Source organism: Odontomachus brunneus, unplaced genomic scaffold (genome assembly GCF_010583005.1).
Source record: "Odontomachus brunneus isolate Ranch 3 - 2012 unplaced genomic scaffold, Obru_v1 Obru_scaffold_019, whole genome shotgun sequence".
Classification (NCBI taxonomy): domain Eukaryota; kingdom Metazoa; phylum Arthropoda; class Insecta; order Hymenoptera; family Formicidae; genus Odontomachus; species Odontomachus brunneus.
This window is the reverse complement of record NW_022639469.1, coordinates 1386030-1413411: the sequence shown is the minus strand read 5'-3', so window position 1 is coordinate 1413411 and position 27382 is coordinate 1386030. Positions and strand designations below refer to the sequence as shown.

The window sequence follows — 27382 nt, the reverse complement described above, 5'->3', positions numbered from 1 at the left end:
TCTTAGAGAGGAGTCTGTACTCCATGGTCAATTCGCTCGACTGTCATCATCGAGGGTTGACGAAGATGCGGTTGACGCGTTCTGTCGATCCCGTCATCTTCTTGAAGTGAATTGAGCCGGTTGCTGAGAAGTTGCGGAATCATGTGGCCGATGCGGCTGGAGATGACTCGTGATGAGTGCAGAAAGTGTTTACGATACCTCGGTAAGGTTATGTGGTTTGGATAATCGCGCTCGCTTTGTTAGCGTACAGAGCTTGCCGAACGACTTCTCGGCCGCAATCACCTTGCTAATATTTTTAAGTGTATTCATGTAAAATTTATATTGTAAACTGATGTCAGATTTTTCTGTGTTCTCTGTGATGTAGCAAAAAGACTGAATTTTTGCTCTGTGTTTTTCGCGAAGGGAATTTCAAATTCGTTAGAAATTCGAGAACATACATTTGTTAACGGTGGATGACTTCGTATGGAAGTCGTATTTTTATATTCCACTTAACATTAAGTCGTGGGTCTATCTTTGAGTAACTTAATGTTGGTCGACGTCTTATAGAATAAGTAATGCTCGGAATTAGGAAGTTACATTCAACATGAAATATGATGCTAATTTTCAAGGATAAAGATGTAGTTTTAGGATCCATATTTCTATATCATGCTTATAGGCTAAAAACGAGATTGTCTTCATTCAACTAATATTAAACTGCAATCTTTGTATTGTATATATAAAGTGCAGAAATAGTAAGTCATATTTAGCATTGAATTGAGATAAAGATACTGATATATTCAATACTTTTATACTTATTGCATTTTTATGCTTGCACAAGAATATGGCAGTGATGTGAGATGAAGTAAATTTTCTTTGTGTAAAATACCCTGGGTATATATAATATTTCAAGTTTACCAGAAATTAAGTTCAAACAAATTAACAAATATGTCATGAAATTGTGTATATATAATGATTGTGTTATATGATGCAAAGTCAGATACTTGTCACTGAAAAAGATATATTTTTTTGAGATTGTATTTTTTCAATCAATTATGAATATTATCGATACCAAAATATAATTTCTTTATTTGATAAAAAAATAGAAATTTATACAAATCTAGATGTATTCTATGTAACCACATATTTATTGGCAGCATTTTAAATAATTATTTCAATTTATGTTTCTCTCCTATAGTGTATATCGTAATAAAATATATGTTTTTTGTATATTGCAGAATTAGATGCTTATGGAAGTATAATTTCTGTCTTACGTGCTCAAGGCCCTTTTACCAGTGAAAAGCAGAAGTTGTTGCAGGAAATTGCTAAAATGTTAAATATCTCTAATGAAAGGCATCGTGCTGAAGTACGAAGAGCTGTGAATGATGAGAAACTAGCCACAATTGCTGAACAGTATGTGTTATGCAAATGCTGAATTTTTAATACTTATAAGAAGAAATTTTCTCATTATATGGGCATAAGAGAAAATATCAAATTTACTTAATAATAATATAATATTATTGTCAGATAATTGCTTGCATATATATAGCAAGTTCTGTTTGTTCATTTAAATAATTTGAAATTACTTTAATGCAGACTTAATGGCCCAAATACTGGTACAGATTGGACCATCGAAGGTCGTCGAACTATTCCTCTTTTGCCAAGATTAAAAGCACGGTCGACGTTTACTACGCTAGCAAATAGTTTGTCTCTTGCAGCTGCAGTTGCAAACACGAGAAATCCTGATAGGCGTATTACTTCTGGACTATCCGAAAACTTCACAGGTTTATTAAATGATAATTTTAATAGTTATAAGAGAAACAATCTGTTTCATAAACTTATAGCAATTATGTATGTATTTGTGCTAACAGCTGCTGAAAGTGAATCTCAACCCGAAGTAAAAACAGAGGAAGACTTACCAGTTGATTCAAAATTATGTAACCTTAGAAATATAACTTTAGAACCTGATGACAGCAAAACGTTGAAAGAAGTATGTGAAGATATGAAGAATTACGATCTTCTATATTTTAACGGTTAACGAAATATATTTTTATATTTATAACTTGCGCAATTTGCAGAGTTTAAATTCAATCGAAGACGAGAAGATGGTAGATAATAAAGATATAGACGAAAAGGTTACTGAAAAAGTTACTGAGGTGCCTAAAGTATCGGAACGTCTCGGGAAACGTAAATCTCCTTCGCCGCTACCAACAGCACTGCCGAACAAAGTTCTGGTGCTATCGTCGGATTCGCCAGAGACACTAAACCACACTGTCACAGACAAAACGACGTCCGAGAACGACGTTCAAGAGTCACAGGTGATCACACATCACCAAAATGTTAAAATAATTCCATTAACCATTGAGATCTCAGGTTGGTATCTTCTTTTACATTTTTTGAGTATATTTTTGTTTTAACGAATTCGTATCAAATACTTGGATACCCGGATACAGGTTCTAAGGAGAGCGAAGTATCGGGAAGCACAGGCAATCGACCCTTAGTTCCAGCAAACAAGCAAACTAGTACAATAATTTCCGCATGCCCAAGCAACGCCAACAAGCCTAAGACGATAGTAAACTTCGTGCAGAACAAACTTAGTACAAAGATAACGCCGATTACGTCGAGTGATGCATCGAACGCGACGTCAAACAAAGTGCAGACAGAAAATGCAGAGACACAATCTCAGGATAACGCAAGTACGCACAACTCTGATTTGAATAGAGTCCAATTTTACGAGAAATGAAATATACCGACGATAGATTACTGCGCATATCACATTCCCAGACACTGAAGCTTCTTTTAATTACAGTTGACACGCAAAAAACTCAAAAATCTGAGAGCACAAGCTCGAGTCTGTCTTGCATAAAGCGAGTGCCACCTATCATACACACTAATATAAACCCCATAGTGTCTAAATCAGTTATATCAAGTAAGCGTAAAAAATGTTTCGTATTATCAGTAAAAATAAAATACTTTTGACAGAAATGAAAGTTTTTCATGCATTTTGAAGAGCATAGATCATACAATCATAGATCATCAATTTCTTAGGCAATGCACATCGAGTTATGGCTGTACATCCTGGCACTACAGTGTCGAGCGGCCCTGGGCCACCTCAAGTCAAGCAAGCTACCCCATTATTAACATATAAAAAATGGCCATCTGAACAAAATGCGACTTTCAGTCCGCAATCTACTGCCAAAATGGTAAATGTTATGCATGATTGTCTCATTAAGAACTGTCTGTTAATCATTTGACCCATTAAAAGTCTGCATGATGTATAATAAACAATACTAAATGGTCATCGCGCGCGTAATGATGAAATTGTAGAAGTAATATAAGAAGATACTTCAACGCTAGTGTGTGCAACACCTATATATTGTGTGTATCTTTCAGAGTGTTACGATAAATTCCGCAAAAGCTGTAAATATACCTCATCATTCTAACACTAAATTAACTGCTAAGACTAACGTGATCGTTATCCAGAAGGGTCATGCAAAGGGCGTAACATTATCGCATGCAGGCAAGGTATTCCGATAGATTGATACTCGTTGTGATACATGCTGTTCCTGATTGAATCAAGGAGTGATACAACTGATAAAATAGCATCGAGATATCATCGCATTAACGACGTTTAATGTTTCAGGAAGTATTAGGAAAGGTAATAATGGGGGGAAAGAATCTATGTGTTGCAAGTCAACACAACGCGAGCTCGGTTAGTGTTCTACCACATCACGTCTCTTTAAACGGAGATCAAACAACGACCACGTTGCCGACTGCAAACCCTCCGAATGCAGAATCTGTCAAAACGAACATAAAGGTGACTTTTGTGTTGTATCTCTTTCGCGACCATTATTTAACCCGTCACGTCTGCAACGTTACTTGCAATCGCGTTTTGTAGCCTGGAAACACGATCGTGTTCAATGTGCGACAGGACGTTTTCGAGAAGAAAAAAATTCTCTCGCAACACCTCGACTCTTCCGGCGTTCTTAATTCAGAACCTAAGACTGTGATACAAAGCAGGTATACGCGTCTTTTAACGGAAGATTCCAACAGTGACACAAACACCACGATAAACAAGGAATCTTCTCCAAAGACGGACTCCGTGATCATTTCCACGGAGGAAGAACAACATAGGTCAGTTCATAGTAACAGCGATACGAGTGGCAATAATTATCGTCTATGGATGTAACAGATAATTTTTCTCTTGTAGCAAGAATGAAGATGTTAACGCGAGCATGACTTCTCAAGTAGTAAATTCTTTAGGTTCTTCGATAATGCCAGAAGTCAAAGAAATATTAGTCAAGTCGACGCAACTCACCAGTGTACAAGGTATATTACATACAAATATGCGTCTCATAACTGGTTTTAGCTTTACAAGAAGTTAAAGATTCTATTTGTTAATATTAAAATCCTGGTTTGCGAAGTATCTTATCCAAATCATTTTGAATTCTAAATACTTCAAATCCCCCAAGAATGTCTCGAGACTTAAAAAACGCATTTCCCCTACATAGATAATGCTGATAACGATACACGGACACGAAAATCCAACGAGGATGCGGACATGTTCGATGCGACGTTAGAAGTGAAGGATACGAACTCGGAAAGTCTCCAGCACGTGGAGACAGTGACCGTAAATCATGTGGACGAGCATGATAACTCGTAACGACTAAGAAGTGTCGATGTTACGCGTGTCGTGATCATCGTCGTACGGCGGCAAGGCTGATACTTTCGTCTCGAAAGCGTACTGATATATATATTTTACGTAAATATAAATACATGCGTATGTTTCTATTTATATACGTCTATTTTAACGAAATTTACATACATACATGCCTACGTTTGCTCCTTGAATAATTCGATGATTTCAAGAGAAACCGTAATGACTTCAATCCCAAGCCTCATTATTACTTTGTAGCACGAGCGAGGCGAGTTGATCATTTGTAAAAATGAGGTTTTGACACCAAAATTCAATCATACTGATTGACGCTAGTACTATGTAAGTGCCAAATCGCAATTTGTGCCGTTGTTATAATTTATACTCTCATAAAATGAAAATAACCATGACACGCGTCGCGCATTCATTGAATTTCTCGTAATTCCAGCTCGCAAAACGTAAATTGTCCATCGTTCCTAAGTCAACGTTTTTGATTCTACTTTATAATGTCACTTTCCTTTTCTATTAGTTTAGGAGAGAATTGCAAGCCGGAATTGTGTCAAAATGCATTTAACGTTAAATGTGACTCTCCGCGTACCAATCAGCATCGAATGTGTTTCTCGTGTTTTACGAACGAATAGCAGGCAGCTTCTACCCAACATGCATGTAGCTCTTAGATTTGTTTTTTAATTTAATATCAAATCACGAGTCTTGCAGCTACGTGTAACGTTGTAGAACGTAGCGTAAGCCAAAATATTTAACACGTTACGTAGCGAGAAGAGAAGTAACCAGACGTGTCAAGTTTCACGCACATTCGAAAATTGTTTCGTACTTCTGCCTGTGAATAGCGTAACACTTGGAAATGTGTAAGACTAAACGTTTCTGTAAATGTGATATTATGATATTAAGTACTAGAAGTTTGGTTCTATGAATCTGTCACTTGCTCATACTTATTACTATCGCAGCGACATTGTAAATATTTTGTAAATACACAGAACTTGGGCTATTGTAAGAGATGTACGTTTCAGAGTGGATGCAGGTAAATTTGCACACACACACATATGTGTGTGTGTGTGTGTGTGTGTACATATATATACATGTATTGTTGTATGTACATATATTATATATTCATATATGTACATACAACATATATATATATATTATTATATATATATTATTATTATATATACATATTATATATTCATATATGTACATATAATAATTTTTCCACTCTATCGCCATTCATAAAGCATGAGTGTTAATAGAGACTCGAGATATTTTGTCGTTGTAAGTACCGCGTTTCTCTCTCTTGCTCTCTTTTTTTTAAGTAAAACTTGCTCGCATAAAACGAGCCAGCAATCTGTTCTCTATTAAAGAGCATAATTAGATTTAACAGGGAAAGAATATATTTTTTCATATAAGCGAAGTGACACTGCCCTTCGATTCGCAATTGCGGTGCTCTATTACTCCGATTTTTTACTGTAACCGTGCATCTACGCAGAATTTCTGCCAAATTGCCAAGATACCTTCGCCTAAAATGCTGTAATTTATAAACAGCTGTTTCATGCGATCGTGATTTTCGCCTCAATAAATGAGAACTAGATCACTGATTATTTGTTTAATCGAGCATATTGTATATATGTATTGTGAGCGTCTTGAATATGCCATATCTTCCATCTGTAAAATTTTAGTACTACTTTCTCGTGTACGAATAATTCTCAAACAAAATAGCGAATGCTCTAATAAATTAAATTACCAATTTTTTAATTAAGTTTCAAAAAATTACTTTAACATAATCTTAACTAAAGACTTTGTGATCGAGATATTTGATGTTGAATATTAAGAAACTGTGAAAAAATATGACATTCAGTCAATTCGGACGAAAAATCTGTCAAATGAGAAAATTGATGCGGGACGTGTGAGAAATTCTATGTACGTCATTGTACTGGTGCAAAAATGTATAGACGCAATGATATTTATAGTTAATTACGGAAGAAATAAAGGTATTTAAGCTTAAGTAAAACAGACGTTTGTTAATTCTTTACATGCTCAATTGTTAACTGATATTTGTTGACATTCAGAAGACTTATGCACGGGCTAGGTGATACCGAATCTTAATATAAAGAAAGGATTCTTCTTACATATTGTTCCCTTAATGATTTTATATTAGTAAATATCTTAAAAGTTTGAAAAGTAGCATTCATTAATAAGGACGAGGAGGCGGACCACCACGCATCAAGCCCGGAGGTGGGCCTCTCATTCCAGGTGGCATTTGTGGACCACCACGTGCTATAGGTGGCATTCCAGGTGGCATACCTAAAAAAACAATTGATTATATGATATTACATCTAATAATAACTATTATGTCTAATAATAACAGATATTATGTCTAATAATAACAAAGTAGTAATCGTTGCAACAATTACTCTCAAACACCACATATTGCTCAAAAGAATTGGAATATTATTTTGTTAAATGCCTGTATCACTTAATAGATATTTGTAAGAGTATCGAATATTTTTCTTGTGATTCATCTCTCACTTTTATATTTGATTTAAACTTCAGTCACTTGATAGAACTTTTTATTCAGTATAAAACCTTAATTTTTTTAACAGTGTATGATGATAATACTGATAGAATATTAAAAACATACAGAAACATGAATGTAATGAAACCAGATAGAAAGAAGTCGATCTTTCTAAAAAGATCAAATATCCATGTTGAATAAGAAAAAGGTTCATACCCATCATTCCTGCTGGTGGTCCCATCATTCCTGGTGGTGGCCCACCAACTGGCATGCGCGGAGGGCCACCAGGATGAATTTGTGGAGGAGCAGATACCTGGCCTCTACTACCTGGTGTCATGATCTGTTGAGATGGTCCCCCAACACCTCTGACTGGTCCTTGGAGTCCAGCAGGGACTCCTGCAACACTAGCTGGCATACCTCTGCCAGCAGCACGAGCCATACCAGGTCCTGGTGCAGCACCCGGGATTGGTACCCTAGGCAACCCTTCTTCAGGTGGTGGTGGACCCTCCACTGTCAGGGAAACTATGTTCTCTCCACGCAGTAGGACGAATCCTAATACACGTTTTTCTTCTCTTTCTGGTTGTTTGGTATTCTTAGGTTTGATTTTACGGAACTCCTCACAGTCACCAAGAATTAAGTTCATATGTTTATCAAACGCTTTGAAAGTGCCTATAAATGTTCTAGAGTCCTGAAGGATGATTCTGACTCTATAGTTGATGTGCTGCAGCATCTTATTATTCTTGCCAATCGTCTGAAAGAGATTGTAAATAATTAATATATAAAACTCTTTATTGATAATATATTGACTTCCTTCCGTATGTTTATGGAATATTGTATAATATCAATATATTTTTTATGTATTATAACCTCTACAAAATAACCTAAATTATGTCCGATTGAACAAAGTCTAGGTCTCTTTGTATCTGGCATTATAAAAATTTTTTTTCTTAAAATCTTAAAATCTCTTAATTCTTCTTTGGCAAAGATATTCAGATATACAATATTTATTAATCTTTTCATTTTTGTTAGGGAAAAAGTCAATTAAATTTTACACTCAAAAAGTTGAAGCAGACAAATAAAGTCTTGAAAAATATACAAATATAATTATCTTAATTATATACAAAATTTTATTTATTGCTTACCATTTTAGCAGATGATTTTAGTAAAATCACGGTATATAAAAAAATTCTTTGCGGCGTATTACTTGCTACCGGTCTTCACAGGTTTCACGACTGTTAGATATGCCATCTGCACTCATTTTTCAGTTGGAACTACTTCGCCCATCTTCTGATACTGCCGACAGAGGCTGCGTTCCAAAATTCACTGCCAGTACTGAAATTCTATAATATACGTAACATAAACTATAGATTTTCAGTATTGGCAGTGCATTTCGGAACGCAGCCAGAGTCTCCGTGTGGTGCGTATCCGTACTATACCTATAATTTTCATGGATGAGAAACAACGATGCCGCTTCACAAATGTCCATAATGCAAATTATTTACACAAAACAATTAAAATTCGAAATTTCTTTATTATTTGACACTAATTATCTAGCATTAAATAAATAAATACTTATTTTATTTTATTTTAGCTGTATCCTCTCTCCCCATATTTAATTACAACATTGTAGAAAGCCTAATAAATTACAATTAAAAGACATCGCAACAACTTCGCACTTTTCGTAAGGATACGCTACATTCAGGATTGATAAAAAAATAATATACTTGACAGTTTTACAAGCTTGATAAATTACATGTTTTTCGTTGTGATGTACACATAATAATCTCTTCGTGTAAATTTAAACGTTTTGAATGATTTTTCTATAAAGTTCGTTAGTATGCACCCTGAAGAAGAGAAAACCGTCAAAGTTACGTCTACTTCCGAAACGGATGATATCAACAATCACATTTTCAAACATGAGCAATTTCAACGAGTGGACAATTTTCGCATGTTTAGCAAAGTAAAGACAGAAAGAAGGACATATTAGATTAAAAATCAAAATCTCATAAATCTTAAATTTATCATGCACGATAAAGTATAGTATAATTAGTTTAGATGATAAGTTACAAACACACATTTTAAGTCACATTTGATATTAGATTTTAGATGAGTCGGGATGCACCAACAGAGAGGATAAATATTTCATAAAGTTGACGAATTCGTTGTCTAAATCAATCGGTACAATTAACACAGAAAGAATCTCGGCTGCGTCAATTGGGACTCGAAAGAAATCGGATATCTGGACATACAAAACGATATGCAACACGGGAAATACAATAGAATCGTCGATGTCAGAAAATAATACAATTCGACAACTCGAACACGTTTCGTGGAAGTATAAAAATCCCCACAGCGTTTCCGTTTACAATCGTATGCCTTGTCAAAAATCCAATCGCGAATCAGGTAAATACAATGAAAAATATTTTTTTGTATTATACTCAACGCAATTCAATGTGTAACACGAAAAGTTCTACTTTCTTATATACAATATCCTTAAAGAGGACGAACCTCAGGAAGGGAAAAGCAAACGAAGCATTCTTTCCGATTGTCAAGAATACCTGACCAACTATCAAGAATTCTGTGGCACACCACAAAATGAATATTCATTCGCTGCCTTGATTAGAGTAATGGCTCAAGCTACAGTGCAATCTTTGTGGGCCTTATTATACGTTTTTATTAACATCGTCCCTATTATTCAAGTAATTATTACAAATAATGCCTCAAATTTTATGCTCTAAGATAAAAAATGAATATAGCGTGAGATAATTTCCAGATGTTTTCCTTCATACTGAGATTCGTGTTAGACAAAGTACTCGATATACGGAGGACTAAGGATTTGCAGCAAGCGACGGTAAAATTCGCAATACTCGTTGTACAGTTACTCAGCGTACACGCCTGTCTTATATGCATACTTAGCTTTATCGTTTTTCCAATCATACAAATGGCAGTTAGTATCGCGATGAAACTCTTGACGAACGACTAGACAAGTCAAGAACAAATTTAACACGTATTCTTCGCATCGTAAAGCGCAAATAAAATCGCGACGGTGTTGTCCTTACAGAAGTCCATTTAATTTCGAATTAATCTTCCTTTGTACAAATATATGAGTATAAATGACAATCCAATCTTTCTTTGCAAAACGATTATCATTATATTTTCTTAGATATAAAATTTACGGTTTGACGAGAATATCGTGTGAAGTCGCGAGATATGCTTAATAAACGATAGCTACGAAGATCGAGAGGACGAGAAGACCTAAAGTGTTCGGTAGGATAATATGACTCGCTGCGCCCCATCCGCATTCCAGTTCAGTTTTCAACATATTCGACAACGACATGTTGTTCTTGTTCACGCAGAACGTCTCGCGCAGATCGTCGTCCCATCCGTTGTCCCAGCAATTGAATTCGTCGCCTTCCTCGCGCTCCACATTCTTGGACTTATCGTAAGAAGTACATCGGTCTTCTTGGTATTGCCTGTGCTTTCTCTGCCATACCTCAATCCATCTGTGCAAGTGGAAACAAGAAAAACTTAGGTCTTCTGTAATAACGTCAGTGCTTCGAATATTTCGAATATTTCAAGTCTAACGTACCCGATATCGCAGTCGCAATTGAAATAACTGCCGGCTAAGCGAAGCTTCATGAGAAATCGCTCGTTCGGCACTCCCGGCTTGTAACCAGACGACGGATTATGCAGCGTTCGAGTATCGCTGTCATGAATCTCCACCGTGATATTACGCACTCGTTGCGCATTGCTGAAAGTCTCCCGCGACACAGTCGTTACGCTAGTATTGTACAAGCCAAAGTGAAGATGTGGATTTCGCACGCCCTGAAAAAACAACCGTGAAATCACACTTTACAAATTATTTATTGCATGTCTTAATTATTTATTATATATTGTCAATGTATATTTGTGAAGTATTATTTTATAAGAACAAGTTGTGTGGAAAGATAAGAACTTACACGTAATATTTCTGGATGTATATCCTTCAGATCTCGACCGGTCAGCGTGATATTGTACAATTTGTAAGGTAATTTTCCTTTCATTTCCTTCTCTAGATTGGTGTCGTTCTGAACCTGCAGTAAATCACTTTCGAATTTAGTTAAATTGACATTTTTATATTGGATATTAGATGTTACACGCGCAATACATACGTCAATAAGCAAATGCTTCAAGCCATTATTGTACTCCAGTATGGTGGGAAAGTTAAAGTTCTTCACGCCGTTGTAGGCAGTGATGTGTAGCTTACGAAGCTTAGTGGCTTTGCAAAGTGCACCTGCCTACAAAAGTTGATTACAGTTCACGTCATAAATGCGTTCTCTTACAGATTCTTTATTAAAAAAAATAAATAAATAAAATTTGCCTCGAAAATCGACAGAGTGAGTCTTCGTATGTCCAACTCCTCTAGACTGTCGGCCACGCCTAAGAAGCTCGTATTCGTGATAGCTGTAATAGGATTATTTGCCAAGTTGAAGGTCTTCAATTCTGGCAGCGAGTGGGTGATCAATGGTACCACTGTCAAGTCATTGAAACTCAAGTCCAGATAGTGAAGAGACGTCAGATTCGATGACATTTCCGCGGGTATCGACGCCAGCTCGTTATGTGCCAAATATAATGTCTGCAGTCGTCTCAGTGGCAACTCTGGAACCTACAAGTTACCAATTACGAACTGTTCTACGATGCTTTTCACATCATGGATCCAACACTCACGCTTAAAAGAGAAATGTTGCTCAAGCTGAGATAAAAGAGCGTATCCTCCAAACCATAGAACGTCCTTCCGCGGGTTTCTAAAATAAGTTGCTTATTGTGACTTAGATCGAGATGGGCCAAGTATGGCAAATCGGAGAACACACCGTCGTCCAGTCTAACCAATCGATTGTATGATAAATCCAGCCACACAAGGCCCTATATCGTGTTAAATTTACACAAATTAAATAGTTAATGGAAGGACAAAAAGAGCGCATTGTCAAAACTTTATTTATTCCAATATAAACTAGACTAACTTACTCTAAGTCTGAATATCGTGTCGGTGTTGTGGATCCCTGACAAGATGTTCCAGGACATATCCAAGTTCGCCAAGCTCGCGGCGGAAGTGAGCGACATGCTCTTGATGGGGAGTCTCGTGAACTGATTGTGCGAAAGATCAAGACTCTCTATGTTGCAATCGATAAACATGTTATCCGGCAAGGATCTCAACTTGTTATGAGACAAGTCAACGATCCGTAACTTCTTCAGAGGTCTCAATGCTTCCGCTGGAATGTCCATGATCTCGTTCCAGGAGAGAAGAAGCACTTGTAAGTTCTTCGTGTTCTTGAAACAATCAAAGTCCACTTCGAAAAGATCGTTATGTTTCAGATCAAGCCACTGTAGGTGCGGCATGTTGCCGAAGATACCCTGAGTGATGTTCCTTAGCTGATTGTTCGACAAGTATAGATGGGTGAGCGAATATTCGACTGGTTTGAAATAGTATTTCATGATGTCGGATATATTGTTGTAACTCAGATCCAGAACTTTGATGTTCGACTGCACGTTACCACCGACTAGAAGTTAAGATTAGGACAATTTAAATTTTCCGAGCAAATCCATTAATACGGAATGCTATTGCACATATCAATATATAAATAATAATGTTATATAATATAGAATACTAAAAAAATTAGTTGGAACGAGACAAGATAAACGTGTGATAGATGTGAGACTTACTAGCAGTAGGTGATGTAAGAGTAGTACTGTTTATCCATAATCTCGAAATTTCATTGTGGCTAACGTTAACTTTGAACGACGACAGTGTGCCTACTTGATCGAAGGAGGCAAAATCAAACTCTTTGAGATTGTTATATGCAAGGTCGAGAAACTCCAGATCCGGTAAATTCTGAAACATTAAAAATACGTATAACATGTTCTATAATTTCAGGATTAATTTCGCGACGTATGTAATATCGAAAATTGTAAGTATACAAGAGAAATTCTGCTGAGAATCAACCTGTCTCTAAATTTTTCATAGAATTTATGGCCGCAAGCACACTTGAATGTTCTAGTATATTAAGACGTTCATCGCGTATCATGTGCGTACATTCGAATATCAAAGTACCTGGAAGGCTTCATCAGTAATGTCTCTAATCTTGTTGCCACGTAAGTTAATGTACTTAAGTCGATTCATATTCATGAAGGCTCGTCTCTCGATCCTCTCGATGGTGTTGTCTTCCAAATTGATTGTCATTAAAGCCGACAGATCGACGAACGTATGGGTTTGTAAGCTTTTCACTTGATTAAATGCAAAATTGATTTCCTCCAGCGTTGAATGTATGTCACCCTGGAAAACGAATGATTCTCTCAGTAAGAAAGACGTTTGTTAAGCAAACAGACGACTTACTTGAAAAGTGCCCTTCGGTATATTGTCGATCTCGTTATCCTGTAACTCGATCCGCTTGATTCTTTTCAGGAAATGGAACGACGTTGCCGGTAAGGAACGAATCTTGTTGTTACTGAAGTCGAGATGTTGCAAATTTGTCAGCGACTTAAACGGTCGGTTTGGTATCTCGGAAATCGTAGGAGCAAGACCATGTGACATTTTTAGCGTCAAAAGAGAGTGGCCCACCTATGTGCACGAAAAATTGAAAAATTACAGAGGATGATGATCGTTATGAGAACTATAAGATGCATTTACCTCCGAGAAAGCTTCATCGTCTATCGTCGAAATCGAATTCTCAGAGAAATCTAGATACTTGATCCCACGAACATGCATGAAAGCGTGATTCTTGATGGTGTTCAGATTGCTATGAACTATCCTAAGTTCTTTAATATCCATACCAAATTCCAGAAAATCATCCGCCGACAAAGTGGCCTGCGGCATTCGCGAGATCGAGAGGAAACGCAGGTTTCTCATTTGTCGTAGGTCTTGAAGAGAAATTATGCCGTTTTGCTCACCACTGAGATCCAAGTTGTATAAAGAATATTGGAAACCGTTAAACACCTCGACTGAAAACATATAACATGAAACAAACTTAGCTTACGATTAATTGTTTGTAACATGGTTTCGAAAAGAATTTACCTGGTGAGAAAGTGTCGATGTGATTCTCGCGGAAAATAAGCGTACGCAGAAAATCGAATTCTTGAAACAGACGGTCCGGTAGCGTTGTAATATTATTTCCTGAGACGTCTAATAACTCGAGAGTCGACTCTAAACCGGCCAAGTTGATAGAGCTGATCTCCAACAGATCGCAGTCACTTAAATACAGCTCGCGAATGCGTGAGTCTCTGAATGTGCCCTCCTTTAATTGAAAACATACGAATTTATATTACCATATAATTATATTATTATATATTTATTATTATATTATTATATAGTTACGCTCTAACTTTTTACAAACATATTTTTGTCTTTTGTATTTTGATTGCCTTTTAAACGTTTTTTCGCGTTACTTGCAGTAACATTTATATAATTTCTATACCTCAATTTAAAATCATACCTCAATCATTGTCAACGGATTGCTATTGAGATATGTGCGGTTGACTTTGTAGAAGTGTTGAAAATCACCGGACATAAGTGTCTCGATTTGATTGTAATCCAGCTGCAGAACGTCCAAGGACATCTGTATGGCTCTAATCTCCGGCTCCTGTTGGGTTTGCAGCATCTTCGAGATCCTGTTGTAACTGAGATCGAGGACCTTCATGCGTTTTAGTAAGGATAGTTGAGCATACGGCACGTGTGTCAACTGATTATCGTTCAGGTAAAGGTGCGTGAGGTGTGCCATTCCGTCCCGGAATACCGATGGATCAATCTCCTTTAGGCTGTTTTCCCGTAGATCGAGGATCTCTAAATACGTAAGGCCGGCGAAAGCGTCGGCTGGCAGTTTCTCGATCGCGTTCCGACCCAACCGCAGAGTTTGCAGAGAATTCTCCAAACCGCGCCAGTTTTCTGGAGCGATGCGCGATATCTTGTTGCCTGCATACATACGATGACGTAAATAAAGATCATTTTAAACTGATATAAACGTTAGCAATACGTTTTTATGAAGGACTATCGCTCGCTAATTTTCATTAAGAGTGAAAAGTACGTACCTGTGAGTTCAAGAAGCCGCAGTTTTTGTAGATGCCTGAATGATTTACTCGGCACGCTGGCGAGTTGGTTGTAAGATAAGTCGAGTTCCCATAATGATCGCTCAAGACCTAGAAAGGCTTCATCTGGGATGTCCGCTAGCGGATTATGCTTGATCTGTAGTTTGTAAAGACCTAAAGCATACGACGATGGTGAGTTATCTGTCACAGATTTTTGGCGACACCATTTATTTGTAGTTTGAAACAGATCATTTTAAATGATAAAAATTTATATTTTAAATAATAACTAAAAACGTATATATTTTAAAGCTAATAATAATAATGTATGGAGGAAACATCAATATTTTAGAATAAAATATTAGCAAAAATGAATAAAGTAAATCTTGATACACATAAAAACCCTTATGACTTCCTATTTCTTAATTTCGTAACTTAGCTTCCTACCGGTGTTCATGAGATATTGTGGTTGCAGAAATCTAAGTCCGTTGTTCTCCAGCTGTAGCATGAACACCTTGGACGAGTTAATCGGTTGCGGTATTCGCGGCATTGGCACATTGTAGCACGCCACTATACCGAGGTCTGGTATGGCTTTCGAGCAGGTGCAAAGCGGATTAAAGAAGCACGGTGGATACTGAACAGGTAGCTCGTGCATCCGCGCCACGGATGCCCATAGCATTAGTAACAGGGTAATGATCAACATAGCGTAGGCAACCTTCACCAAAGTAAAGAGCTTCTGCAAATCATCGATACTGAAAATCGGATTTACTTCTAAGTATACATGATGTATCACGTATTATTTTATCGTGTTATTGATTCCTATCTAAAAATGCATATATAAAAATCTCGCATGAAAACGTAAGTTCTCATTAAAGCCAATGATAACTTCTTTTACTTTATGTAGGAAAGCTTTTATGCGATCAAATTTCTGATATAATTCGAAAAAATGGTATTTTACGTAAGGAAAAATTTAGACGTTCAAATAATAATTGACAGATTTTACCATACTCCATTAACAGATTAGCTCTGCGAAGTTTTCGCACGTTGTGTTCTTTCGCTAATGCGACGCGGAACAACGACTCACCAACTGACGCTCTGTCGCAGCGGTCGAACGTGCTGGCCGTTGCTTGCGCAGTAGGGCTTCGTATGCTCTCTGACAGTCTCAGTGCTTCTCTTTACCCGATTACAAACATGATATTCCATTAGGTGACGATCGAATAAAGCTGTGCATACAAAGCCATTTAACCGACTCTCTCGTCGTGGTCAGTAATTATATTTAAACAGCATAGCCATAGGCGTTCGGTTGTTATCGTGCAATAATAACCATGCTCCAATAATAACATAGCATCACTTTCGGGAGACAAGCAATTTCAGTATTAGTGTTGTTACTCCCTCAACTCGCCGTCACTCACTCTACCAAACCTCAACTTGATCCTTTTCGTCCAATTAGTTCGGAGAATATATCGATAAAGCATGCAGAGAAGAGTAGATGCAGGTCTAACGGAAACCCTCATTGACGTAGATAAAACGGCTATATATTTAGGCGAATTATAAAATTTGTTTCATGTTATATAAAAATGATACATCGCGCGCGGTTTCGATAATAATCATATTCTACACGAATACGCGTCGTACATTATAGATAAACTTTCACATCTGTAATACGTTGTAACAAGAAATATTGTTATACAGATACATTTATATATGTACATATATGTATAATAAATTATAAATATAACTATAATTTATATTATAATACATAATATAATATTATATGTTATAAATTATACATACATATACATATATATGTATATATATACATTATATGTATATATTGAAAACGTTCATAAAAAATATTTGTCTTTCGTAAGTCGCGGTAACGTCGCGTCGGGAACTACATCGTTTTGTGTACATTTCCGTTGCTGGCTGCTACGGAGTGGTCGGTTTCAGCTTTCGCAGCCGGTTTGTGCGTTTTTTTTGACAGTCCCAAACGGGGTAGAAGAATTATCGCGATCAAACCCAATAAATGCGGGAACAGGTACAAATACCTAGAAAAGTGAAAAAAAGCACGTCAATAAAAAGTACAGATACATATTCTTTGACAAGTTTACATCGGATTATACCACGTCGAAGACTATGTTTTTAATATGTATATTCTAGCCAACAGTTATTAAGTTTCGTCAATACGTACAGGTACACTTTGATGCTTGGCACGAACTCTAATAATACAAAGCTGAACGTTGTGTAGGCCATTACAATCCTCGTACTGGTGAATGTTAATACGTCATAAAAGGTCTGCTTTCGTTCAGACTCCAGGAAGAACGGACGAACGTAACGGCGAACCTGTTGTACATCAAAATTGACGATTTGTGACTTACTTACAGTCTGTAGAACAAAACATTATTCAAGTGTACTAACCACACGCGCTGCAACAGTGAAGAATGCTCCACTGGCGAATGTGAGGTAATAGCCAGGATAAAAACCGTGCCAGAGAGCGGAGAGGAAATATGTGTAAAATATTTTGTTGTTACTGACTCGCTCATATGCTAATAATCGCAGCCACAGATTTGTGCGTTTGTTCCAATGTTCAACGCTGCCCTTAAAATTGAGCGACATCTGAAAATCAAATCAAATAGACATCAAGTACACACATACTTACAATCAGTACTCGACCAAATCAGAAACTACAACACTGGAATTAATTTTGCAAATACACTTATCGTACACAGATATATCATACCTCGAATTTGTAAACGTCAATGTTGGACGCTGCGTCCCAGCGCGCATTGCCGCCCTCGTCGTATCCATTGAACCCAAAGCCGGAATTGTTGCATATGGCATCGGCAAATATCCAAGCGTAATAATACTTAAAACGTACGAACATGGTCGTTAATATTAAATACCATATTTTGTAAATGGCAGTTGTGTTCTTCAGGAATTCGTCCTCTGGAATGAAAGATTATTAGTTATTCTTAAGAGTGCAAGAATGCTACAAATAACGAAATAGCAAGTGAATACGAGCGAACCTTTCATTCGTTGTATTGGGTAGATTGGAATAAACGTGATAAATATAGCGGCGCATATTAAACTCGCTACGATTTTCTTTACCACGACTAGCGTCGGAGATGGTTCCATCACGATTTCAGACATTTCATTCTTTTTGTCATAAAAACCCTAAAATTATATGTTATAATATTATTAACTAATATAACCAATAATATTTTAATATTATTAATGTTACGTTTTTTATCTATACGAATAAGATGAAATGTTTAACGTGTTAATATCCCACTGATAAAGCAACGCGAGTCTCAATTTATTGAGTAAATTCGTAAGTAGCGATTGTGTAACTTTCTCCTAAAAGCAAAAACGTGCAGTTTCACGTAAACTCGATAATTTTGCGATCATGTAATTTTTCGAACTATAGGAATGTGAAACTTTTCACGTAAAGCCTTTCACTTTTCCGCTCTTAAGGAAAAGATACATGACTGCACATTAATTTATGTTATATAATACATCAGCTATAAATATAAACTATACTATTACAATTTCAAACATTATTTATTCGATGATTTATGTTATTTGCATTGATACTTTTGCGATTTAAGATAATGTGTCGCGAAATAACAACACAACTGACTATTTTAAGACCAATTTATACCACAGAAAGGTCACGTAATGATACGGCATCGCGATTTCAGTTCTAAACAGAGCTGATACAGTTCTAAACAGAACTGAACTTTCGAAATAGAAGAAAATCAAGATCAGGATCCTTACAACCAGAGATTTTGCACCCGGCATATGATGTCCGTGTATAAAATCGATGTAGTCACGATAAAATATCACTGGGCCAGCCATCAGAGCTTGAAAATGAAAGACATAGCTGAAGTATTCCAAAGTTGTTGGCATTTTTCTGCAACATGAACATCAAAGGAACATTATTCTTCGATCCACTTAGAGAGGCATACTGCATGTTTATGTATTTCACTCGTCTGGTACACAATAAGGGTTGAAAGCCGGTTACCAGACCCTTGCATTCTTGATATTTTTTTATGCTTGATATAAATAACATAGCGCACACATAGGTCTTGTATTTCAAAGAGCACGTGCACTTACTGTACAGCCTGATGACGCTGCATCGGTGTCAGTTCCTCTTCGCGTCGCGTGAGCCCGTCGTGAATGCTGAACGCTAGACTAGTTACTTTCTGCGTTATGACCATGAGAGGACCTGAAAGGACACCCACATACATTACAAAAGGAACACGGCGAAATAATGACGGGAACTTATCGCGGTACTACCAAAAGATTTGCAAACGAGGCGCATTGGCATGTGCATAATAGACACTCAATAATCGATATTGTACATATCGCTGAGTATATATGTGCGTGCGTTACATCGTGTTGAATGCGACTCAATTTACATTAAAACATCGCGCGCTCGTGAAGAAAAAAAAGAAACAACGGATATGAACTGTACAGGCGCTAGTGATCGACAGAAGCAATTTAAATGAACGAATCCGTTCATTCAGAAATTACATCAATTCGTAGAATGTTTAATTTATGATAAATAAATAAATGGATTGCGCTCAAGCGTGAGACTTACATCATCGTGCGATCAGGAAAAAGTAACAATATCGTAAAGGTATCTCTTACCGTTTCAAAAACAGTATCTCGCTATTAGTCGCAAATGTAAATTCGCGGATTGCTGTTGCAGACGCGCCGCCATTAAGAGAATTTCTAGATATAAACAACACGCATAGATGATAATACATAATGTGGGATGACACAGCAAATATATTTAAATTTGTTTTTTCTTGACACTATCATCTCTTTCTACTCATATATATTTAATGTAAATATAAAAAAGCAATTAATACGATATGTATTATATAAAAAACTAAACGACTTCTTCCACTTAGATACTTTATCGATCACTATGCGACTTTAATTGAAATATCTACAGAACAAACTAAATCTTTCCTTTTTCTCATTAACGAAATGTTCTGAAAGAAGACGAATAAAACGAACCGGGTGGATTGAACCGGGCGAGATCGTAAGTTGAACGTACCGGTGATGTCGAGTGTATACGACCCGTAATCGTAGATCTGCCGGTGACAGTGAATGCACGATAAGTAGATCAACGCTATTGCGAGGACGACCCTGAAACACATTGAAATAGACGAGTCAAGTTCGAATGGTTATCTTTTGTTAACGATTTATGCGCGGAAAATATAGTGACAATCAGTGCATAATTTGTTACGTCATAAATGTACACAATCATCAAGTATACTTCGTACTCTATCGACTGATCGTCGTTACCAACGATATATATATATTGCATGCAATATAATACATCTCTGTTGTTATCAGTGTCAATAAAATGCGCAATATCTCAGTGGCGTTCATCTTTCAAAATAGATTATATACATGAATTTATCGATTTCTCGATACGGTTTCGATAAAACGCGGTACGATAATAATTTTTCCATTTTTTACAGTGCAAAATTGCTCGATTTAATCTTATATAAGAGTTGTGTCTACGTAATGTTTTCGTTTCATAATGTATATCGAGGCGTCCATGCAAGTTTCTCCTCACCTCTGCATATTACGGGGATTCTGTGTGCGCATCGCTATGTAACACAGTGCGGGCAGAGCAGCAAGATGAATTGCCTGCCTGCAAAAAATACCGAAAACTGGATTTTCTTATCAAAACAAACATATATTCAATAGCTTGGTGAAATGATTAATGAAAAGTGAAAAGAGGAATTAACTTCGTCTTATTATCAACTGTTAAAACGTTGATTAAAATTTTAAATGTACAAATAAGTATGCTTCACGCAACCACGCAAAAGTTGTTTTGTACAATCGCTCGTAGTGAATTGGTTCAAGGCGAGCAAGATTTTATTAAATGCAAAAGACTGCAGTAAAAAACTTTGTGCCTTATGAATTATGAATTATGAATTATTTTGAATTATTTTACATTACACACCTCAAGTTTTCCATGTGGCATGTTACTATGGTATTGGCTTACCTGCCAAAGCAGAAATATCCAAGAGCAAGGCCAATAGTGAGGCCATAGACATGTCTGGCAGCTGGAGTAGTGGCGATGGGACTCAAATATGTTCTTAATAGTCCGGCTAATATGAGCGCTGTGAATTGTGTCAAGACGAAATTTACCTGGAAAGGAGAAGACAAATTCATTGAGTATTCAACTCTGCACTCAAGACCTCTTTCAGCTTCATGATATATAACAATAGTATGATGCTTCTTTTCTTTTTTCATTTATCTTATTTATCCTCTTTTTTACTTCTTTACTTTACGCTCGTATAACGACGAATTTCCGTCCCAGATTCTTTCTGTATAAGGAATCACCGAAATTCCCGATACGAATTTCTCAATACGACATCAAGACAACAACAGAACTTCACATTTGTATGAACAAAGATGATAATATTGCGCATATGAAAGATGACTCGACAGAATTTTTGATATGTTTAAATTATCAATTTTTTCTATGATACAAATAATTAGAACGTGCGGAATAGCGCAGCTGTTACATTACAAATAAGAGCACGTGATAACGATTTGAGAGCTCCCGATAATAATACATGGGGAAAGTACGATAATACGGTATATATAATAGAAAAGGTAAATCGTGTTTGGATATAAGAGAAAACGTCTGAACGCTTTGCTCAGAAAATATGAGATGACATCGATCAGAGTGTCACTCGATGACAAATCGTCCTAATTGATATTACACATCTGTGCAATCTCCTAATCTGCTTACGTCATTTAGTAATATAAATATTTCTATCGTCGTGTGCACTTTGATGTACGTACACGCGTATGCGATAGCTACTAGAGAAGGAGAAAGAGGAGGAGATCACATCACCTCTCCTATTATATATGTGCTTTCATTGTCGGATGATTCTATGAGACACGTCACATTTTAATGCACAATTCAGAACAAATTGCAGAGTCGATTGTTATCCGCGACGAGCAATTTCGTTCGATTAAAGTCATAAAATTAATCTACTGATCTACTGAGTAATCTACTGATTTACAAAATATCGAGGTTCTTTTATATAAATTTTTTTATGTCGGCACTTATCAAAAATATATAGACAAAATAAGAAAGTAAAATCTGCATTTATACCTTACCGTTGATAAACAATTTTATTCGTTACTTCTTTTATTTGCATTGTTTCTTTTTTTTTACAACGGGAAGTAAACGGAGTTTATTTACTGTAAAACACAGTTTATTTATCGTTGACATAAGATAGTACGACGGATATTCTATAAAAAAATTGATGTAAAATGTTTGCATTAGGAGCGACTTCATCGATTTCAATAATTTTCATGTATGCATATATATGAGGTCGCTCCTAATATAAACATTTACCAAAATTGATAATTTATCGACGTTTATATGACTTTCTGTCGAATGGGGGATTAATGCATATTTACTTAATCTTCATGAATATATTTTCGAGTATTAATGTTGATAAGAATGTAATTAATGTTATCGGAAGCCACTTAAAAATATTACTGAAAAGTGCACTTGCACTGTTCGGCACAACAATATCGTTATCTCATATTCGACATTGCAATATCGTTTTCTGTATATCAGACAGATAATACATTTTCGTCACAAAATCACTCCATTGCACTATGACATGCACAATGTTCAGGCGAACGAATAAGTTACCGCGGAAAATTCATTCGTTACGTCCAACGAAAATGCAAATCACTTATTTCATTAGACCATAACGTTCGTCAGAATTGAAGGGTAAAGTTGACAGGTCAATGTATTCGAACCATTGCAATACAAAAAATTATACCGAGCTATTTGCTTAGTCCTACCAGCGGATTCCGATCTAATAGAGACATCGATGTGACTGGCATTGGCAGAAAATTATCATCTGTACTTCTGTAAAGGTGTATTGAATGTACGACAAAGAAAACTGAATAAAGGAGTTTCCTAAGCATCGATCCCATGTTGCATAATATCACGTTCGCGATACGCCACTTGCAAACTAAGAGACAAAGAAAAAAATTGCAGCGAGAAATAAGACGACCAGGAATTGGAGAAACAATGGACGATATTGATATCAGAATAATGATCATATAAGTCATAACGAGGGGTTTATCTAAATTGCACGTTCCGTACTTAAAGATAACGGCATAACAGTCGCAACGGTGTTCGCGTAACTCTGGCAGATGTTCTTTCGAAATTAAATCATCACAAAAACTAACAGCGTTGGCTTCAAGGAAACGTCAGGTTGTTCTTGTGCAAATCCTAACGGCACGCGCACGCTTCAACTCACGACCCCTGTAACATCAGGTTCATTCTACTTTGAAACGTCGCTGAGATAGCAGAGTTGCGACAGGGTCATTGATCTCTGTGCCTGTAGACGTTGCACTCACTGTACTAAATTGGGCTGCACAATATTTCCGTTGTTCCTTCGGCATTGACGTCAAATCGAGTCCTCCATTACTCGCGGAATCAGATCTTTTCGTTTTTCTCCCGGCGAGTAATTATCGCTATTTTAATCGATATATCTCGTTTCCTGTATGCACTACATTTCGAGTCGGCGGAAATACTCGAGGAAGTATCCGCGTAATGGGAAAGTGCGTAAGCGGTATAGTACGAAAACAACCCGCGATGGAAAAGTCGCGAACAGCTGATCGCGATCTCGTTTCGCCGACGAAGCACGCCCAAAGTGGCGTGACGGTAAGCACCTTGTCGCTAAAAATAGAAGGGACGAGCGTACGTTTTCCGCACACGCGCGCGTCAACCATTTCTCCAAAGAGCGGCCGATCCGCAAAAAGAGATCGACCGATCGTTGCACAGTTTGTTACGGCGGAGCGATTACTACCGTTCGTCAGCAAAAAAGTAACGCGCGGCCTTTCTCTCCCGCTCATAAGAAACCTTATGGTCTCTCGCCATCGGCAACGCGCTGCTTCGTAAAAACCGCAAACACAAAACACGACGCGGTGAGAAATAAATCTCTTTATTACCTGTTGCGCCCTCGCTCGAATTCCATTACGCGCGCGCGTAAACTTAAACCCACCGGCGCCCTTAAATTATCACGTGAATAAGCCTTATTTATCCCTTTGCGAAATAATAATAGATATTAGTAGTGTTCTCTCGTTTTTTTGTAGTACACGGTCATTCTATGGCACACGTACGGCATCGTGAATCCGGGAAGACGCATTGTGGATCTTATTTGAAACAAAAATAAAGATAGCTATTAAAATACTAAAGTACACAGTTCGTAGATGTTTACCGAATCAACACATTTTGTTATGGACACGCTATCATTGTGCGTGAGTTTAAAACACGTTATCGCTATTATCAATTGTAAATGAGGCGTAAGAAATAAATTGTATATCTTTGTAGCAGATATCATAGGTATCAGTAAAAAAGAAAAAAAATATACAGTGAGTCCAAAAAGTTTTCGTACACTAGGAATTTTCACAGAAAATAGTTTATCTCTGTATGATAATGAGTAATAAATAAATAATCGATTTTACATATAATAAAGTATCTTTTTCGTAATAATATATCATAAACAAAACTTATAAATTATAAATATTATACTCAAAAACGACAAAAGAACAAAATGGTGATTTAGTAATGCACAGAAAGTGTTCGTATAACACAATATTCTGACTAGAAACAAAGCAAAATGAAAAAAATAAAATCATATTAATACTTTGTAGGATAGCCTTTAGCTTTTATAACAGCTTGTAGACATTTGGGCATAGAATAAACCAATTTGGATGTGTCAGATGTTGTAATTGAGTTCCACTCCTTTTGTAGTGCTTGTCTTAAGTCATTTCTTGCTTGAAATATATCTCTTTCTTATTTTATTTTCTAGAAGGTTCCACAAATGTTCTATAGGATTTAAAACAGCTGATTGGGGAAGTGTTTTCAGCTGTTTAGATGTGTTATATAAGAACCATAACTTAGTATTTGTGGCTATGTGCTTGAGATCATTATCCTGTTGAAATATAAAATCATTTGGGAACCCCATTTTTTCGACACTGGCAGATTATTTTTCAAAATATTTATATACGCTTTGTGATCCATAGTACCATCGATGAAATGAATATTTCCTATACCAGAAGCACTCATGCAGCCCCAAAGTAGCACAGAGCCTCCTCCATGTTTTACAGTGGGTATCAAATTTTTCGGCTGAAGCTCAGCATTTTTCTGACGCCACATCTTTTGGTTCCCATCCAGTCCAAATAAATTGAACTTGCTTTCATCCGTAAAAATGACCTTATTTCAAAATTCTAGAAGTTTTGTTTGATACTTACAAGCGAACTCTAAACGCTTCTTGCGATTGGTCTCATTAATCCAACACTTTTTTCTGGCTACTCGTCCATAGTATCCCTTTTTGTGTAATATGTTCCTCACTGTATCTACAGAGACGTTGACTTGTCTCTTCAGCAATTCCGCAACTATTATGGGGACATTAGTTTTCGGATCTTTTTTAATTTGACGTATGATAAATCGCTTGTCGTTATCCGATAAGACAGACGGGCGTACGCACTGTTTTTTATTGTTCTGGTCTTTCCAAAGCAGTTAATACTCTGTATTGTAGAACGTGATCTCCCAATCAGTTTTGATATTTCATTTATTGACTTTCATTGATTATGCAGCTTAATAATAAGTTGTTTTTTCTCCGCGGTAGTTTTGCTTCTTATTCGATCCATTTTCATTAAGTAGAGAACGATTGTGAAATTTCGTGTCAATATATAAAACCGAACAAGGCTCAAATATGAATAGAAGGTTCCTTACCTAAGGTAAGTTTTTATCACAGGTATCATTAGTGTACTAAAATTTTCTGCGCATTACTAAATTACCATATTTCGTTCTTTTATCGTTTTTAAGTATATTTATTAATTTATAGGTTTTTGAATATATTCATTAATTTATAGGTTTTGTTTCTGGTATATTGTTAAGAAAGAGAAACTTTATCATATATGTAAATAATGATTATTATATATTAAAATAACGATTATTTGTTTACTATTCATTATATAGAAATAAACTATTTTCTGTGAAAATTCCTAGTGTACGAAGGCTTTTTGGACTCACTGTGTATATAGCTGAGACGTGAACTGCTCCAAAACTTAAGGCCGGTTGTTCAAACTTCTTGACTGTTTGAAGTTAACTGATAGTTAAATCATATGTCTGTCTTTATTTTTTCTTCAATTTAGACAAAGACAGACGTATGATTTAATTAGCAGTTAATTTACCAAGAAGTTGGAACAACCGGCCCTTAAAGACGTTAATTGTGGATGAAAAAAATAAAACAGATGAAGATCTACGGAATCAATCAGCATATGCGTAGGTAATATTGAAATTAATATTGAATTACGCAAAAGATAATTTATGCGAGACTCTACGTTCACTGGAGAAACTAGAAGTTTTCCGATTTTTTACTTCTCCGATGTTAGATTTAGCGCGTGCTGGAAAGTCTATTGTGGAGGGAAAAATGATATGTTGGAGATGATCGGGAATTAACAAAATTCAAGATTGTCTGCTGTCATTTGTCTTAATAACGAGCTTTTAAAGATAGAGAATACGCGGGTGGTTTAACGCGTCGCGGTCTGACGCGTCGTGATGAACTCATCTTACCGTGCACGCACATATATATATATATATATATATATATACACATGATACGATTTTGAAGTTTGCGTCATCAGCTACTTCGCGATGCATAGCGTAACCTCCATAGTGTATTTCATTGGCAATAGAAAAATGAAATTTATTGCGTAGGTAGGTCGGTTATTCGTCTAGTGTGTTTCTATTCCGCGTTATATAAGATCATGAACATAAATCAGCACAAGAGAAAAACAATATAGAATAAAGATATTAGAATAAAAACGTGATTTGATCTTTTATTATATACAAAAATAATTACAAATCTAATTGTAAAACACTACATGTCCCAAAATTATGCATATTAATAAATACAAATTCACTGAATCCTGTTAGTTAAAGAAGCGTAAAAGCTTGCCACTCTCAGTTCAAAAACAGATTATGGAAGTCAGTCTGTTTGCTCGAAGATGACGTGTATTATGAAAAATAAGAAAATAAGAAAAAATAATATATATATATATATATATATATATATATATATATATATATATAT

At 36.3% G+C, this 27382-nt stretch overlaps 5 protein-coding genes across 11 annotated transcripts in view; 2 read left to right on the top strand and 3 right to left on the bottom strand.

Annotated features, from left to right (window-relative positions):
- On the top strand, positions 1–6397 carry LOC116841895 (BRCA2-interacting transcriptional repressor EMSY). 3 transcript variants are annotated; one of them, XR_004377634.1, is made up of 13 exons: positions 1–202; positions 1215–1389; positions 1573–1760; positions 1848–1966; positions 2055–2349; positions 2430–2672; positions 2786–2905; positions 3025–3179; positions 3370–3501; positions 3620–3793; positions 3875–4110; positions 4191–4305; positions 4488–4635. XR_004377634.1 is itself a non-coding variant. In XM_032810356.1 (13 exons), exons 1-13 carry the CDS (start codon positions 142–144, stop codon positions 4637–4639), a joined length of 2169 nt encoding a protein of 722 aa, XP_032666247.1. In that variant the 5' UTR covers positions 2–141; the 3' UTR covers positions 4640–6397. The 3 variants fall into 3 exon arrangements, 2 of the variants coding, with proteins under 2 accessions (XP_032666247.1, XP_032666248.1); XM_032810356.1 differs by having other exon boundaries at positions 2–202; positions 4187–4305; positions 4488–6397; XM_032810357.1 differs by lacking the exon at positions 3370–3501 and having other exon boundaries at positions 2–202; positions 4187–4305; positions 4488–6397.
- A 246-nt stretch (positions 6398–6643) lies between these two features.
- LOC116841896 (small nuclear ribonucleoprotein-associated protein B) lies at positions 6644–8470 on the bottom strand. The gene is made up of 3 exons (XM_032810358.1): positions 8300–8470; positions 7374–7908; positions 6644–6946 (listed from the first exon to the last, which is right to left on the bottom strand). The coding sequence occupies exons 1-3, from the start codon at positions 8300–8302 to the stop codon at positions 6834–6836; spliced, it is 651 nt and encodes a 216-aa protein (XP_032666249.1). The 5' UTR covers positions 8303–8470; the 3' UTR covers positions 6644–6833.
- A 341-nt stretch (positions 8471–8811) lies between these two features.
- Positions 8812–10181, top strand: LOC116841879. The gene is made up of 4 exons (XM_032810327.1): positions 8812–9117; positions 9257–9560; positions 9642–9856; positions 9931–10181. The coding sequence occupies exons 1-4, from the start codon at positions 8995–8997 to the stop codon at positions 10138–10140; spliced, it is 852 nt and encodes a 283-aa protein (XP_032666218.1). The 5' UTR covers positions 8812–8994; the 3' UTR covers positions 10141–10181.
- On the bottom strand, positions 9734–16569 carry LOC116841876 (chaoptin). Of its 3 annotated transcripts, XM_032810323.1 has the most exons (16): positions 16213–16569; positions 15657–15945; positions 15216–15386; positions 14624–15099; positions 14206–14425; positions 13822–14132; positions 13528–13752; positions 13246–13467; positions 12858–13026; positions 12162–12694; positions 11865–12059; positions 11518–11802; positions 11309–11434; positions 11117–11230; positions 10747–10982; positions 9734–10660 (listed from the first exon to the last, which is right to left on the bottom strand). In XM_032810323.1, the coding sequence occupies exons 1-16, from the start codon at positions 16213–16215 to the stop codon at positions 10372–10374; spliced, it is 3864 nt and encodes a 1287-aa protein (XP_032666214.1). In that variant the 5' UTR covers positions 16216–16569; the 3' UTR covers positions 9734–10371. The 3 variants fall into 3 exon arrangements, with proteins under 3 accessions (XP_032666214.1, XP_032666213.1, XP_032666212.1); XM_032810322.1 differs by having other exon boundaries at positions 11117–11434; positions 15657–15961; XM_032810321.1 differs by having other exon boundaries at positions 11117–11434.
- Positions 16570–16722: 153 nt separating this feature from the next.
- LOC116841877 (lysophospholipid acyltransferase 2) overlaps positions 16723–27382 on the bottom strand; it is a 12347-nt gene continuing 1687 nt past the window's right edge. The window contains exons 1-11 of one of the 3 annotated variants that reach the window (XM_032810325.1): positions 23637–23898; positions 21241–21386; positions 20806–20883; positions 20278–20369; positions 19326–19437; positions 18987–19122; positions 18236–18383; positions 17950–18155; positions 17628–17825; positions 17401–17552; positions 17104–17257 (exon numbers count right to left, since the gene is read on the bottom strand). In XM_032810325.1, coding sequence (XP_032666216.1) covers positions 17104–17257; positions 17401–17552; positions 17628–17825; positions 17950–18155; positions 18236–18383; positions 18987–19122; positions 19326–19437; positions 20278–20369; positions 20806–20883; positions 21241–21386; positions 23637–23681 — 1467 coding nt within the window. In that variant the 5' untranslated portion in view covers positions 23682–23898. Of the gene's footprint in view, positions 17258–17400; positions 17553–17627; positions 17826–17949; positions 18156–18235; positions 18384–18986; positions 19123–19325; positions 19438–20277; positions 20370–20805; positions 20884–21240; positions 21387–23636; positions 23899–27382 lie in introns of those variants that run through there. The other 2 variants (XM_032810324.1, XM_032810326.1) reach the window with 2 other exon arrangements.

Excerpts from the sequence above, each read along its gene's own strand:
- LOC116841896 (XM_032810358.1), bottom strand. Across the intron at positions 6,947-7,373 it reads ACCACCAGCAGGAATGATGG|GTATGCCACCTGGAATGCCA; the intron begins GTATGAACCTTT and ends TTGTTTTTTTAG.
- LOC116841876 (XM_032810321.1), bottom strand. Across the intron at positions 13,027-13,245 it reads TTACTGATGAAGCCTTCCAG|AATTTACCGGATCTGGAGTT; the intron begins GTACTTTGATAT and ends TTAATGTTTCAG. Across the intron at positions 12,060-12,161 it reads ACACGATATTCAGACTTAGA|GGCCTTGTGTGGCTGGATTT; the intron begins GTAAGTTAGTCT and ends AACACGATATAG.
- LOC116841879 (XM_032810327.1), top strand. The coding sequence starts at position 8,995 with ATGCACCCTGAAGAAGAGAAAACCGTCAAAGTTACGTCTACTTCCGAA. Across the intron at positions 9,118-9,256 it reads ATTTTCGCATGTTTAGCAAA|ATTTTAGATGAGTCGGGATG; the intron begins GTAAAGACAGAA and ends ATTTGATATTAG. Across the intron at positions 9,561-9,641 it reads AAAATCCAATCGCGAATCAG|ACAATATCCTTAAAGAGGAC; the intron begins GTAAATACAATG and ends ACTTTCTTATAT.
- LOC116841895 (XM_032810356.1), top strand. The coding sequence starts at position 142 with ATGTGGCCGATGCGGCTGGAGATGACTCGTGATGAGTGCAGAAAGTGT. Across the intron at positions 3,502-3,619 it reads CATTATCGCATGCAGGCAAG|GAAGTATTAGGAAAGGTAAT; the intron begins GTATTCCGATAG and ends TTAATGTTTCAG. Across the intron at positions 3,794-3,874 it reads CTGTCAAAACGAACATAAAG|CCTGGAAACACGATCGTGTT; the intron begins GTGACTTTTGTG and ends CGCGTTTTGTAG.